This window comes from Psittacula echo, assembly GCF_963264785.1.
Source record: "Psittacula echo genome assembly, chromosome: Z".
Classification (NCBI taxonomy): Eukaryota; Metazoa; Chordata; class Aves; order Psittaciformes; family Psittacidae; genus Psittacula; species Psittacula echo.
The window spans coordinates 75,399,273-75,412,312 of record NC_137742.1 but is presented as its reverse complement, the minus strand read 5'-3'; the positions used below and the strand labels follow the sequence as shown (position 1 = coordinate 75,412,312).

The 13,040-nt window shown below is 40.1% G+C and overlaps 1 protein-coding gene across 4 annotated transcripts in view; it reads left to right on the top strand.

Moving 5' to 3' along the window:
• SSBP2 (single stranded DNA binding protein 2) overlaps positions 1-13,040 on the top strand; it is a 186,301-nt gene that overhangs the window by 47,938 nt on the left and 125,323 nt on the right. For 2 of the 4 annotated variants that reach the window (XM_080638069.1, XM_080638071.1), the window contains exon 5: positions 12,655-12,702. The exons of the other annotated variants lie outside the window; for them this stretch is intronic. In XM_080638069.1, coding sequence (XP_080494195.1) covers positions 12,655-12,702 — 48 coding nt within the window. The remainder of the gene's footprint in view (positions 1-12,654; positions 12,703-13,040) is intronic. 4 annotated transcript variants of the gene reach the window in all.

Sequence of the window (13,040 nt, the reverse complement as noted above, 5' to 3'; positions counted from 1 at the left end):
TGCCATGAAAGACCTGGGAGAAGATGTTCTCTGAAGGCATGATTACATGTTAGTTGGAAGTGACTGTAAATCTCAAACCTTACTTTCCCACAGAACAGTGAAACTGTATTCTGCAATGAGGACAGCTTTAGTTTAGTTTCATTAAACTTTTTTTACTTCTGAAACCCACACAGAACTCTCTTTTAGGTGCAGATTTTTGTTGATATAAATATATAGAAGCTTACTCTGTTTCATAGCAATTTTTGAAAATGTATTTTGTCGCTGTATTCTCTGGGTGGTCTGAACTCATGCTTAACTTAAGCACAGTCTTTTCCAGGTAGTCTATCACAGGAACCCCTTCTCTGCCTTTTGTGTCTCAGGGATGGAAGAACTTGTTTTAGCTGTTGATTTTCTTGCCTTCCTAGCTCTTGCTACTGTGATCTCCTGTAAGGCAGGCTAGCTACAGCAGCTTGTGCTTCTAAGTCTTCCTAGCTTTCTTGCTGAAAATTGAATTCTAGATCTGTTTTCCAGCTGTCTGTTTCTGTGGAGAGTGCATGTTAAATCCTTCTGCTTAAAACAAAAAATCAGAACAAAAGCTCACAATCATCACTAAGTACAAGAGATTACAAGTTCTGGGGAGGGAGGGAAGGAAGATATCGGAGATAGTCTACAAAATGATAAATCCAATGTCACTGATGGGACGAATGCCAAATTGCATTGATAGAGGATCATGAAATATTTGCTCAGCGATGATCAAGGACTGTTGTACCAAAAGCAATGCATCTTGTCCGAGTTACCTATCAGTTCCTTACATGAGTTCTGCCCAGTTGCGAAAAGCCCTTTACGTCTTTACTGGTCATCACTGTGTCTATAATTTCACGTTCATAATATGTTCTTCAGATGTGATTCTTTCTGCTATGTAGGTACTACTTGTGTCCACCTGGAGAACAGGTTATTTCTTAAAATTAGAAAAAAATTGCAACCTTTTAAGTGGCCATATCCTTCTTTTTGTAAGTAAATAGGAAATGAAAAATCTCCTTTCATTGTTAAAACAATATCCTTTCACTTTTGTGTTAATAGCATTTATCAGCATGAATGAAATGCCTTTCTTTACTGCTCTTTTTATTCTGCAGAGATCATGTCTCACTTCTCTGTGTTCAGGTATACCAATACTAAGACATATTCTTAGATGTGAAAGCTTAAAGAAGACCAAGGGAGTCTAATGTTTGCTTTGAAATCATATTTGCAACCAAAACGCTGTAAATCTGAAAAACATGATAAATGCTTAGAATTCTTATCTTCCTTCAGTTGTATAGGAACACTAATGTGAAATGAGGTAAATGCCCCCATGGGAGGACAGCCCTTCTAGAAGGTTTGGAAAGGACAGTGATTCACAATCTGAGAATCTTGTACGGCAGCATTGGCAGAATTGTATGCAGGCAACCTTAACTTTTTCAGTCTTTAATTTTACTGCCTAGTGGACGTTCTTGAATGCAGTTGCGTGGGAAGGATTAATTAACATCATGCTCCAACCCCTAATCAAAGTGGGCATTACTTTCTGCAAAACTGCATTGACTTGTGTCAGGATTTGCTCCACGTTATTTGTAAGTGTATCTCAACGTGCTGCACATCTCCAAGACTATGAAACTGGTTTTGTTTGCTCTTCAGAAATCTTCAGAATTGAGCAACTGGTAATTTCCTTGGATCGTAGAGACCCCTTTTGCAGGAAAATACAGATATATTTTCTTTCTGTTTCCTGTTAAGAAACCCACCAAGAAAGTATTGTTATGTTACCATGAAGAAGGAAGATGTGCTCTTTCTGCTTCTGCCATCCTCCTGAATAATTCCTTCCCATCAACTACTGGATAATACAATGATTAGATTTAAACTACTCCGTGCCACAAATGTTAAGATGTGATGCAGAAATGCAGTCCACATAATTTTTTTCTCTTTATAGTGGCAGTTTCACAGGTAAATTTGTACTGTGCTCCTCTTCTTATATGACTAGCCGTTTGTTTCAGAGAGAAAAAGCACCATTTTCTCCCCCAAATTTCACCATTTCTTTTTTTAAGTGGAGATTTAATTTTCTCAGAATTTAAAAGTAAAATGGAGAATTAAAGCCTTCGACTGTATGAGGAACCACCATCTCCCCTGAAGGCAGTTTAGCTTCTCTTTCATAGTTCCCAGAGGGAGGCAGTGGACATGTTGAAAGAGTGCCTCTTTTCTAAGAACCGTTTTACGCTTCATTTTCATTGAAAACAACAGGAGATAATGGCCGTTCTAATGAGGGGGAATGTTCTGTGCAAAAAGTAAGTACTTATTTAGAAGAAAACACTAAAAAAATCTATATACACTATATGTAAAACCATTCATGAAAGTTCATGAAATAGGACAAAACCCTGTTTTCTTCTTCTTGGAGGAAACGGGGAGTATCTGAAGATGCAACTTAAGTCAGTCATCTGAGAGATAATGTAGAGTGCACAGGATGAGGTAGAAGTCAGAAGACTAAAAATGTCTGGAATGCCCAGGCTGCTTAGTTAACTTTTTATAATATGCAGGGAAAAGCTGGTTGCAAAATAATGTTTTTTCCCATCTCATAAATTTGGCAAAATATATATATACTTTTAATGTTCACAGACACACTGTTAAATTACTAGATGCTTTACTCCATAATAGATGTCTCTATGGGTTCAGTTCTCTGTGTTCTGAAGTCTAGGGTTTTCTTTAAAATCAAAATAAACCCAAGGCACTTCTTCTCTAGAGTTATGACATATGTTACTGCCTGAAAGAAGGCTCCACTGGAAATGTTCAATCAGATTGATAGAAATCACAGGATGCTGCTATTTCTTTTCCTCTGTGATTGCCCTGATGAACAGTTGTTAACTTCAACCATTTCTCAGAGTGAAGTTGTTAAATGTATCAGCATAAAATTTCAGTACTCCTGATGTATTAGCAATAGAACTCTACTGATATTTTTTTCGTTTTGTTTGCTAGAATGGCTTGTTCATACTACCACAGTGAGACTTGTATTACAGTTTTAAGTTTTAAACTTTATAATTTGGAGTGAACTTAAAATCAAGGTTTCAGTGGAGACAGGATATTGTTTCTTTTACAAATGGAAGCACTTATGCATACGTACATTTGCATTTAAATAATTCAATGTATAGAAGTATAAAGCTTTTGGATTTTAGATATTCCCTCAAAAGTTGTAGAAATTTTGCTTCTTTCAAATTTATTTTGCTTTTAAGAATGAGAAAATACATCATATTGGGAGTTTTACGTAGCATTGAGAAATGTCTTGTTTATAAACTTTTGTTTATATTAGTAGCATTAAAAAACATTGTATTTGTTGACATATAAAAGCACTGTATCTGTTGACATATACGTTCTTATTCATTGCATAGTGGACTATGTTTTTACAGGGCTTCAGAAAGTTATTAAAGGAGGTTAAGTAAATTGTTCAATTGTTAAGCTTAGTAACATTGAGAGTCTTAAATTGACTAACAAATGCTCTGAATTTAAAGATCTTCTGGCATTAATATTTAACACTGTGCATAATGCTTTACATCAATAAAGTACTGAACAAACATTTGATCGATAGAGAGCAAATGTTGGGTTAAAGCCTTTCAACAACCCACTTCCTCTGCATGCTCTTCCTCCCCCTTGGTATTCTTTCTTCTGATGTTTTATCTTCCCTATCAGGATTTTGTCTGATGTTTATAATGCTAAATGATTTAGGTAGCTTTCTATTAGATGCTTGGATTCAGCAGTTCCAATTTAGCTACTGAGATTTCTCTCTGAGCTAATTAGGAAAAGGTATTTTGAAGACTCTGCAAAAGTGCTTGCTTCCATATGTGCATGTTTGTGTAGCAGTGTGCTTGTATACAGTGCAAGCCAGTACTGCAGTGTTAAGTGAGTCTTACTTGTGCACAATGTGCCAAACACAGATTTTGTACTAAACTCAACTGCTCTGTTAATACGCCTAAGTGACTCATTTCAGACTTGCTTAACAGAGTCCGGGAAAAAACCAAAGGATTATAACTTCCATCTGCTCCCTAATATGAGGAAAGATGAATCCTGAGGATCACAGACTGGGGGAGACATGCAGTTCTTAATAAGAACAGCTGAACAGCTAAGCCTTACAAGAGGTGGTGAAAAATGAAGTAATGAGGAGGAAAAGCAGGCAGGCATCTTGAGGGAACATGGATATTGATGGTTGACTAGAACTGTCACACCCAAACCATCCAAACATTGCACTAAATACAAAGTGCACATTATATAACACGAGTCACATGGAACAGATAACAGTCCTTTTGAATTTTCTCCCAAATTAATGTCTTAATATTACCAGCAATTGTGATAACAAGGATTCTTAAGCTTGCACAGAATGTTTTACGGAGGAAAAAATGTCTTCTCTACGTAGCATGTAGAGAAAGATGAAGATTGTGGCATAATCAAGGAGAATAAAAACTTAAGCTTGACTTAAGTCAAGACTTCTTTGTCTCTGTCTACTCTGCTGGAGGCAGTCCTGAAGAGCCCTGTACCCCTATGACCTCAGATGAAGTCAGGTCACTGGAGCAGTTTGCCTTAGTCGATGAGGAATGGGTTAGAGACCAGTTGAGCAATCTGGACATCCATAAATCCATGGGTCCAGATGGGATGCACCCGCGGGTACTGAGGGAACTGGCGGAAGTCATTGCTAGACCACTCTCCATCATCTTTACCAAGTCTTGGGAAACGGGAGAGGTGCCTGAGGACTGGAGGAAAGCAAATGTCACTCCAGTCTTCAAAAAGGGCAAGAAGGAGGACCCGGGTAACTATAGACCGGTCAGCCTCCCCTCCATCCCTGGGAAAGTGATGGAACACCTTATCCTTGGTGCCATCTCAAGGCATATCAAGGATAAGAGGGTTATGAGGGGCAGTCAACATGGCTTTACCAAGGGGAAGTCATGCTTGACCAACCTCATAGCCTTTTATGAGGAAATAACACGGTCGATGGATGATGGCAGAGCGGTGGATGTGGTCTACCTTGACTTCAGCAAAGCATTTGACACAGTCTCCCACAGCATCCTCATAGCTAAACTGAGGAAGTGTGGTCTGGATGATCAGGCAGTGAGGTGGACTGCGAACTGGCTGAAGGACAGAAGCCAGAGAGTTGTAGTCTATGGGGCGGAGTCTAGTTGGAGGCCTGTATCTAGTGGAGTGCCTCAAGGGTCAGTATTGGGACCAGTATTATTTAATATATTCATCAATGATTTAGATGAGGGAATTGAGTGTACTGTCAGCAAGTTTGCTGATGACACTAAGCTGGGAGGAGTGGCTGACACGCCAGAAGGCTGTGCTGCCATCCAGCGAGACCTGGACAGGCTGGAGAGTTGGGCAGGGAATAACTTGATGAAATATAACAAGGGGAAGTGTAGAGTCCTGCATCTGGGCAGGAACAACCCCAGGTTCCAGTATAGGTTGGGGAACGACCTGATAGAGAGCAGTGTAGGGGAAAGAGACCTGGGGGTCCTAGTGGACGGGAGGATGACCATGAGCCAACACTGTGCCCTTGTGGCCAAGAAGGCCACTGGCATCCTGGGGTGTATTAGAAGGGGGGTGGTCAGTAGGTCGAGAGAGGGCCTCCTTCCCCTCTGCTCTGCCCTGGTGAGACCGCATCTGGAATATTGTGTCCAGTTCTGGGCCCCTCAGTTCAAGAAGGACAGGGACCTGCTGGAGAGAGTCCAGCGCAGGGCAACTAAGATGATTAAGGGAGTGGAGCATCTCCCTTATGGGGAAAGGCTGAGGGAGCTGGGTCTCTATAGTTTGGAGGAGACTGAGGGGTGACCTTATTAGTGTATATAAATATATAAAGGGGGAGTGTCACGAGGATGGAGCCAGGCTGTTCTCAGTGGCAAACAATGATAGGACAAGGGGTAATGGGTACAAACTGGAACACAAGAAGTTCCACTTAAACTTGAGAAGAAACTTCTTCTCAGTGAGGGTGACGGAACACTGGAACAGGCTGCCCAGAGGGGTTGTGGAGTCTCCTTCTCTGGAGACATTCAAGGCCCGCCTGGACACATTCCTGTGTAACCTCATCTAGGTATTCCTGCTCCAGCAGGGGGATTGGACTAGATGATTTTTTGAGGTCCCTTCCAATCTCTAGCATACTGTGATACTGTGAAGGTGAAAATCTGCTTTGCATTTTGTCATTGTATGCAGTTTCATTGTGACACCTCCTTAGCTGAAGTGGACATCTCCATAGTGCTGTCACAGTAGCATCTGCAAACTAGATTTATGCCAGTTAGTGAGGCTACCTATAACAGAACTGAAGTGCAACAGTCTGTAACCCATCAGAGGCTAATTTACCCTGCTGAGAAAGTAGTACTGTGCATAATTCACACCAGAAGAGATCCACGACCTGTCACAGGAAAAGGAAGACAAAGCTCTTTATAAGGTGTATGATAAATATTATGTTCTGAGCCATAGAGTATCTGGAAAACATTTTCCAGTTCTGCTTCCAGGTCTGATTTCTGTAAATATATTGCAAACCTGAAATTTTAGCCTGTGAAATGTGCAAAGTTTAACTCTAATATAGTTAAGGGAATATAATGCATGAGGTGAGTTTAAATGTCTTTTTCAAGAGACTGGCACAAAAGTATACAGATAGTGCATATGTATGCACAAAGTGGAGTGTGATGTTACACTTCATAAATCAATTTTACATGAGTAAGACTTGCAGTGAGATTTGTAAAGGCAGACACTTGAATCCCTGCGGAGTACGACCTCATTGACTTTAATACAGATGTTGTGATCTCCCCCTACGGATCCAGTGGCGGGATCAGGGACTTTGGCCCCAATCTGATGAACAATTTCATGGCTGAGTAGCATTTTGCGTGTGAATACTCTTTGTTAAATTCTCATATATGTTTGCAGTATCAGGATCATAGGAAACAGTATGAATACAGTGGGTCGTTCTTGTTTACTGTCCGATTTTAGAGTTATTCCTCAATATAGAAACCAGCTATTAATTTATTTAGTCTGGGGTTTTCTGCATATTTGCGTGCAAAGAGACGCTTTTCCAATTCTTTCTGTTGTGAAGGAAATCTTAAAATTTCTGTTGAAAGGGACAAAACTGTTGAAGAGGGGTTTTACATATCTCTGCAGAAAGCTTTTTACTCCATTCTAGCTGTTAATTTATAAAATTCATTTGTCTTCCCACTACTTTAATTGGTTTATGTTATTCTGTGTACAGCAATGTGGTATTTTCTGACTCCTGTTGGCAACTGCTTTATTTTTCTTGCTTCAGCCGCTTTCCCCCCATTGTTGTTTGTTGGAAGTGTGTTGGCTTGGGGACTGATGGATCGCAAGAGTATAGCTCCTACGATTCCTGAGTCAGATCCAGCTGCTGTCTTGGCCTTCGCTCATTCAGAACAGTTTACTTTTCGCTAGTTGGATAGTTTAATTTATCATTTGCAGTAACTGCCCTCCTCCCTTGAAAGATAAACGAAATTAACAATAAACAGCCTCCTACCAACTGTTCTTCCTTGCTGTGTAACGGCTGTACCTTGACCATTTGCAGGATCTTCGGTCCTCCTTGACACTGGAGGGTAGGAAGCCTTCCTCTCACTGTCTCTGGGGAAACCTTTTGCTCCAGCATTAAGTTATGGGTTCATCAGCATCTTGAATTTTTGTGTTGTCTTTGTTGGTGGCCTTGTTGATGCTCAGCTGTGGTGGTCTCTTGGAGCTGGGCTAATTCCAGTAGCTAGCTGAACATAACAGTGTAAACTCTCAAGGAATTATATGGTACATTCTCTGTACCCCAAGGAATATTCAGCCCATGCTTTGATATGAAGCTTCTTCCTGCTTTATCAAGTTCAAGGCTTAATTTATTGCTGTTTTAGCAGTGAGACATAGGGAAAATTGTTATTTCCTTTTCCCGTTAACAGGAAGAAAAGGGAGCTCTTTTACATCCCTTTTGTTTTTCCTGATAATTTGCAGAATTTATTCTTCCTGGAACAGAACTGGTATTGTTAATAAGTTCTTTTTGCAGCACTACAGAATGTGGAGGGTTTTGTAGAAGCTTCTGTTCCCTAAATGATGTTCTTAAATTGTACAAGGAGCTAAGCTTTCATTATTTTTTAAAAATACCTGGTTTAGCCTTCATGATTGCTTAGGAAACATGACTTGAGTGAATGATGGAAAATGATTAGGTACAAAAAAAAAAAAAGACATTTTCTCAGTAAAGTTGACATTGCTTATATTCAGTTTCCTGAAAACCAGAGTAGCTCAAGAAGATGGTATTGAAGGCGTGTCCAAGAAGATAATTTCAAAAGAGGGCTTTAATAGGTTTCTAATGTTATACACTGTTACCAGATGTCATCTCATCCCAGAGTAGTAGTTCTAGAACCTTTATAATTAATAAGTGTATTTTTTTATTATCAGTTATTTAAAGCAACCAAAAAAATGTAGCTTTCTGTTTTCTTACAATATGTGTAATACTTTTATGAAGTGGAGTCTGTTCCAGATTCTTTTTAAGAGCCTGGGTTTAGTTCTTAACATTTTCTTAAACTTTAGCCGTTACAGGTGAATTGTCTGTCCAAGGGGGATCCTTCAGGCTGAACTCATTTTTCCCAGTACCTTTATGCAGAAATGGCTCTATGAGGGTTTATAAAGATATCTCTAGATGGATGGTCAATGGAATGAAAAAATGAGTGGTTGAACAGCACTGTTCCTTTTGATGGAACCATTGTGTTTTGTCAGGAGAAAGGAAGGGCTGAGGTCACTTGCCCACCACGGCCAATGTAATCTTTGATGAGGTGATACTTCTGCATACTGGAGGCATCATTAGAGACTGGATTACTGTTTTGTAAATTACCTAAGTACTCTGTTTGTAAATACCATCCTTGCACTCCGTATGCTTCTCCCTTATCACCCTCCTATACTGCAGGATGAAGTTGTAGGGCGGTGCAGCCCAGTCCATCTGTGGAGCAAGGGTCCCAAAATAAAAAAAACGTATACGTGATCATGTACTTCCCAAGTGATTCACCATGCGCACAGGCCATTTTTAGAGGAAAAGTGAAGATTTGAATCCCTAGCAGTTGTTTCAGGAAAATGGTGGTCACCACTACCCTTCCCATGATGCAGAGCACAAATGTTTTTCTGGTGTAGTTCAGCTGGGATTGCCTGGTTTGTGGAGCTGTACTGAAGAGAAACTGAAGCACTGAACAGCAAAGCTGCTAAGAAAGTGGCACTTTTGGGAAGAGTTAAACGACTATGAACTTGAGTTTAACAAAACAGGCTGCAGTAGCAGTTAGACGTCTCGTAAGCTACATGGGTGCAGAGCTGAGGTTTCTAGAAGGTTGGTTTGGTTTTTTTCTTTTTAATACCTATTATCAGCTGTATTGTATTTAAATCCCACAGTAGGCACGCAAATTATGTTGTCTGGAGCCTTCACATCCTTCCAGAAGACACTCTTTGACTCTGCCACGGTCTTTGAAACATTTGTCAGTGACCATGTCATGTCCGTGTTTCTGTGGATTAGACAGCCTAACACACAGTGCATTTGCTGTTGAGCAGCCTGTGACCTAAAAACTTCAAAATAAATGGAAAAGAAGAAAATTACAACTTGAAATGTTTATTTTGAAATTTCTTCTTAATTTGTCAACTAACCAAGATGCAAAATAAATCAATCTTAATAGTTGAAAAGGTAGTTGAGTGACAGTATGTGCATTGCAGTGCAGTCCAGCTACCTCAGCTATTCTGTTCTTGTGAGCCACAGGGGATTGATGTTAATGAAGTTCCTGTCTCCTGTTCTCAGGGAGTGAGATTTTGTGTAACTCGGGCCCCCGCTGGTTCAAAAACAGAGCTGGCAGAAGCAGCAGAGGATGTTTTGTTAATAGCGTTAACTGGAAACGGCCCAGTTAACATTATTAATGTTATTATCGTCAAGCCTAGGTTTGAATGATGGTTAAAACCTCTGGTTTTGTTATGCGCCTTAAAAATATGTTCAAAGAGAGCAGGAGCTGAAAGAACTAGTAATTTTGGCTCTGATGATTTTGACACTATGAATTAAATCTCAACTATGCGTGCCTAAAGATTGGCTAGAAGTTCTTGCTAGTGTAAGTAGCCCTTTTGTTTTTCTCTCCCTCCTCCCTTTTTTTTTCCCCCCCTTCAAAATCTCTGAAGTATGCAGCAGCTTTTATTGTAGTGAGATGAACTGCAGAGGTGCTGTGGGTCTTGTAAATCAGGCTGCTTATTTAAGAGACTGTGTGTATAGGCATTAGGATACTTATCCTTCTAATCTCATGGTTTATTCTTTCAAGCTGTGGCTCAGTTTGTACATGTAGTAGTATCTTTGTTCTTAACAAATAGGCATTTTTTTGATACTTGGGTAATACTGGATTAACCAAAAGGACTCTATAGATTGGCCACATAAAAGATGTGGTATACCCTGGTTCTGTTAGGACATTTCTGGTTTTAAAAAGTTAAACTAAAACACAGTAATGCAAATACCTGTTCTCTTACCATTTTAGATTACTGATAGTTTCAGTTTGAGATCAAAAGAAATATTTAAAGAAATAGATTGTAAATCACATATTGGATATTCTATTTATTAGTGACTGGAAGCTGTGTCAGAAAATGTGTTTCAGCTTTATTAAATGGGGCCTAGCAAATGTTGCAGTTGTTGAGATACTGCCTTGTTAATACCAGAAATTGAATTATTGTTTCTGTGTGTGTTGTAAGCAATTACACACAACCATTACCTAAGCACATATATTACATCTTCTCCTGGAAGAATTCTGTCAGAGAAAATTGCCTTTTTTTATAGTAATTTCTGTTATGTTTTTGCTGACTAAGCAAGCCATTGAGCTATTAAAGCTGCAAAACTGAAATGCATCCATTTTTGTATCGTGGATCATGCATCTTACTTAAACATTCTAAAATGCGTGCAGTTGCACAGCTGTGGTGCAGTTCTCCAGGCTGGTTGCTTGTTCTGTTTCCTATGACACTGAATCTGTCCATGTTTAAACTTTCATTTGAATGAACTCTTAACTCCTTCCCTGGTCAAAAGTTTGTTACGTACAAATGTGTACTCTTTCATAGATATCAGGCCTTACAGGCCAGGTGCCTTTTGCTCTGCTTACACTAAAAAAAAAAAAAAAAAAAAAGTGTTTTCACTGTTGAAGCACAGGTTTTTTACTGGTTTACGGTTTGACTCTTCAAGGGTAGACACTCAGTGTTTGGACCCTGCATAGCTTCTGGAAAGCAAGCTTGACCAGACATATCTAGACCAAAATAGTCAGCTTGCATGCTTCTGGCTCAGTATCTTCCTTCCTGGAGCTTTCCAGGATGATAAGCTGAATATGAGCCGTCAATGTGCCCTTGCAGCCAGGAGGCCAATAGTGTCCTGGGATGCAATGGGCAGCAGGTCGAGGGAGGGGATCTTTCCCATCCCCTTGACTCTGGTGAAGCCACATCTGGAGTAGTATATCCAGTTCTAAGCTCCTCAGTACAAGAAAGACAAGGAGCTAATGGAGAGGGGCCAGCAGAGGCCACAAGGATGATCAGGAGTCAGGAGCCTCTCTTTTATGAGGAGAGATTGTGGGAGCTGGACTTCTTTAGTGTAGAGAAGAGAAGACTGAGAGGGGAATCTCATTAATGCATATAAATATCTCAAAGGCAGGTGCCAGGAGGATTGAGCCAGGCTCTTGTCAGTGGTGCCCAGTGACAGGATGAGGAGCAATGGCCATAAACTAAAACACAAGTTTCACCTCAACATCAGGAAGAATATATTTACACTGAGGGTGGCAGAGCCCAGAGGGATTGTGGAATCTCCTTCTCTGGAGTCATTCAAAACCCGTGTGGACACGTTCCTATGTAATCTGCTGCAGGTGGCCCTGCCTTGGCAGGGGGGTTGGACTGGATGATCTCCAGAGGTCCTTTCCAACCCTAATGATCCTGTGATTCTGTGATTTGGTGGCCTTACACTGGGCATTGTTGAACTCCATGAGATTCAAATGGTTCCAACTCTTCAGAGTGTCAAGGTCGCTGCGGATCCCATCCCTTCCCTCCAGCGTGTTGACCACACCACACAGCTTGGTGTCATCAGCAAACTTGCTGAGGGTACTTGATCCCACTGTTCATGTTGCTGACAGAGATGTTGAACCCAATACCAAACCCCTGAGGAATACCACTTGTCACTGATCTCCATTTAGACATCAGGCTACTGACCACAACTCTCTGAGTGCAACCATCCAGCCAATTCCTTACCCACAGAGTGGTCCATCTGTCAAATCTATGCATCTCCAGTTTAGAGACAAGGATGTTGGGTGGGGACAGTGCCAGACACCTTGCACAATCCAGGTATTGAAATGTCCTTTGAAATGGATAATGGAGAAACATAAAAGAAGGCTTCATAATCACAAAATCCACAATATTTTTCTTTTACATTTTATTTGTTTTTAAAATATGTAGAAAGTGATTGACTAAAACAAATTACTCTTGCTTAGTGTTAATGTTACTGTGAAAACCACTAGTGCTAGTGTTTAAGCAAAAAGGTGTTTTGTAAAGCTCAGAAATCGGTCTGGTGGTTTTGATTTAAGTAACTAGCAGAAGCTACATGATTGCTTTTGATTCCTTCCTCCCTGATTCTAGCGAAGTACTGAAATATTATGATTTCCCCTACAGATCAGTGAAAAAGACATTCTGAATAATGCTTTGGAATGCAAAGACGAGGTAACAGCTCTGACCACTCTTCTTTGTGCGTGCACATAATAAATAAGCTGACACAACAGTTTCTTTGTTTACTTGTGTTTTCCTTGTATATTCAGCAGTGTTAGATCTCTGCATATATTTACCTTCTTCATTTGAGATCTTAATCTTGACTTCTTTGAAACTATTTTAAGGGAAGTCAGTTAATACTTTAATGTCAGATTTGCTGTATGCAGGAGATATCGCATCGTACTGTTGAGTGATGTAACCAACCTTTTTTTTTTTTTTTCCATAAACCATCTCGTATCAACCTGACGATACCATCTTGCAGGCACAACTAATGGTAGAGAAATTGAACCTAT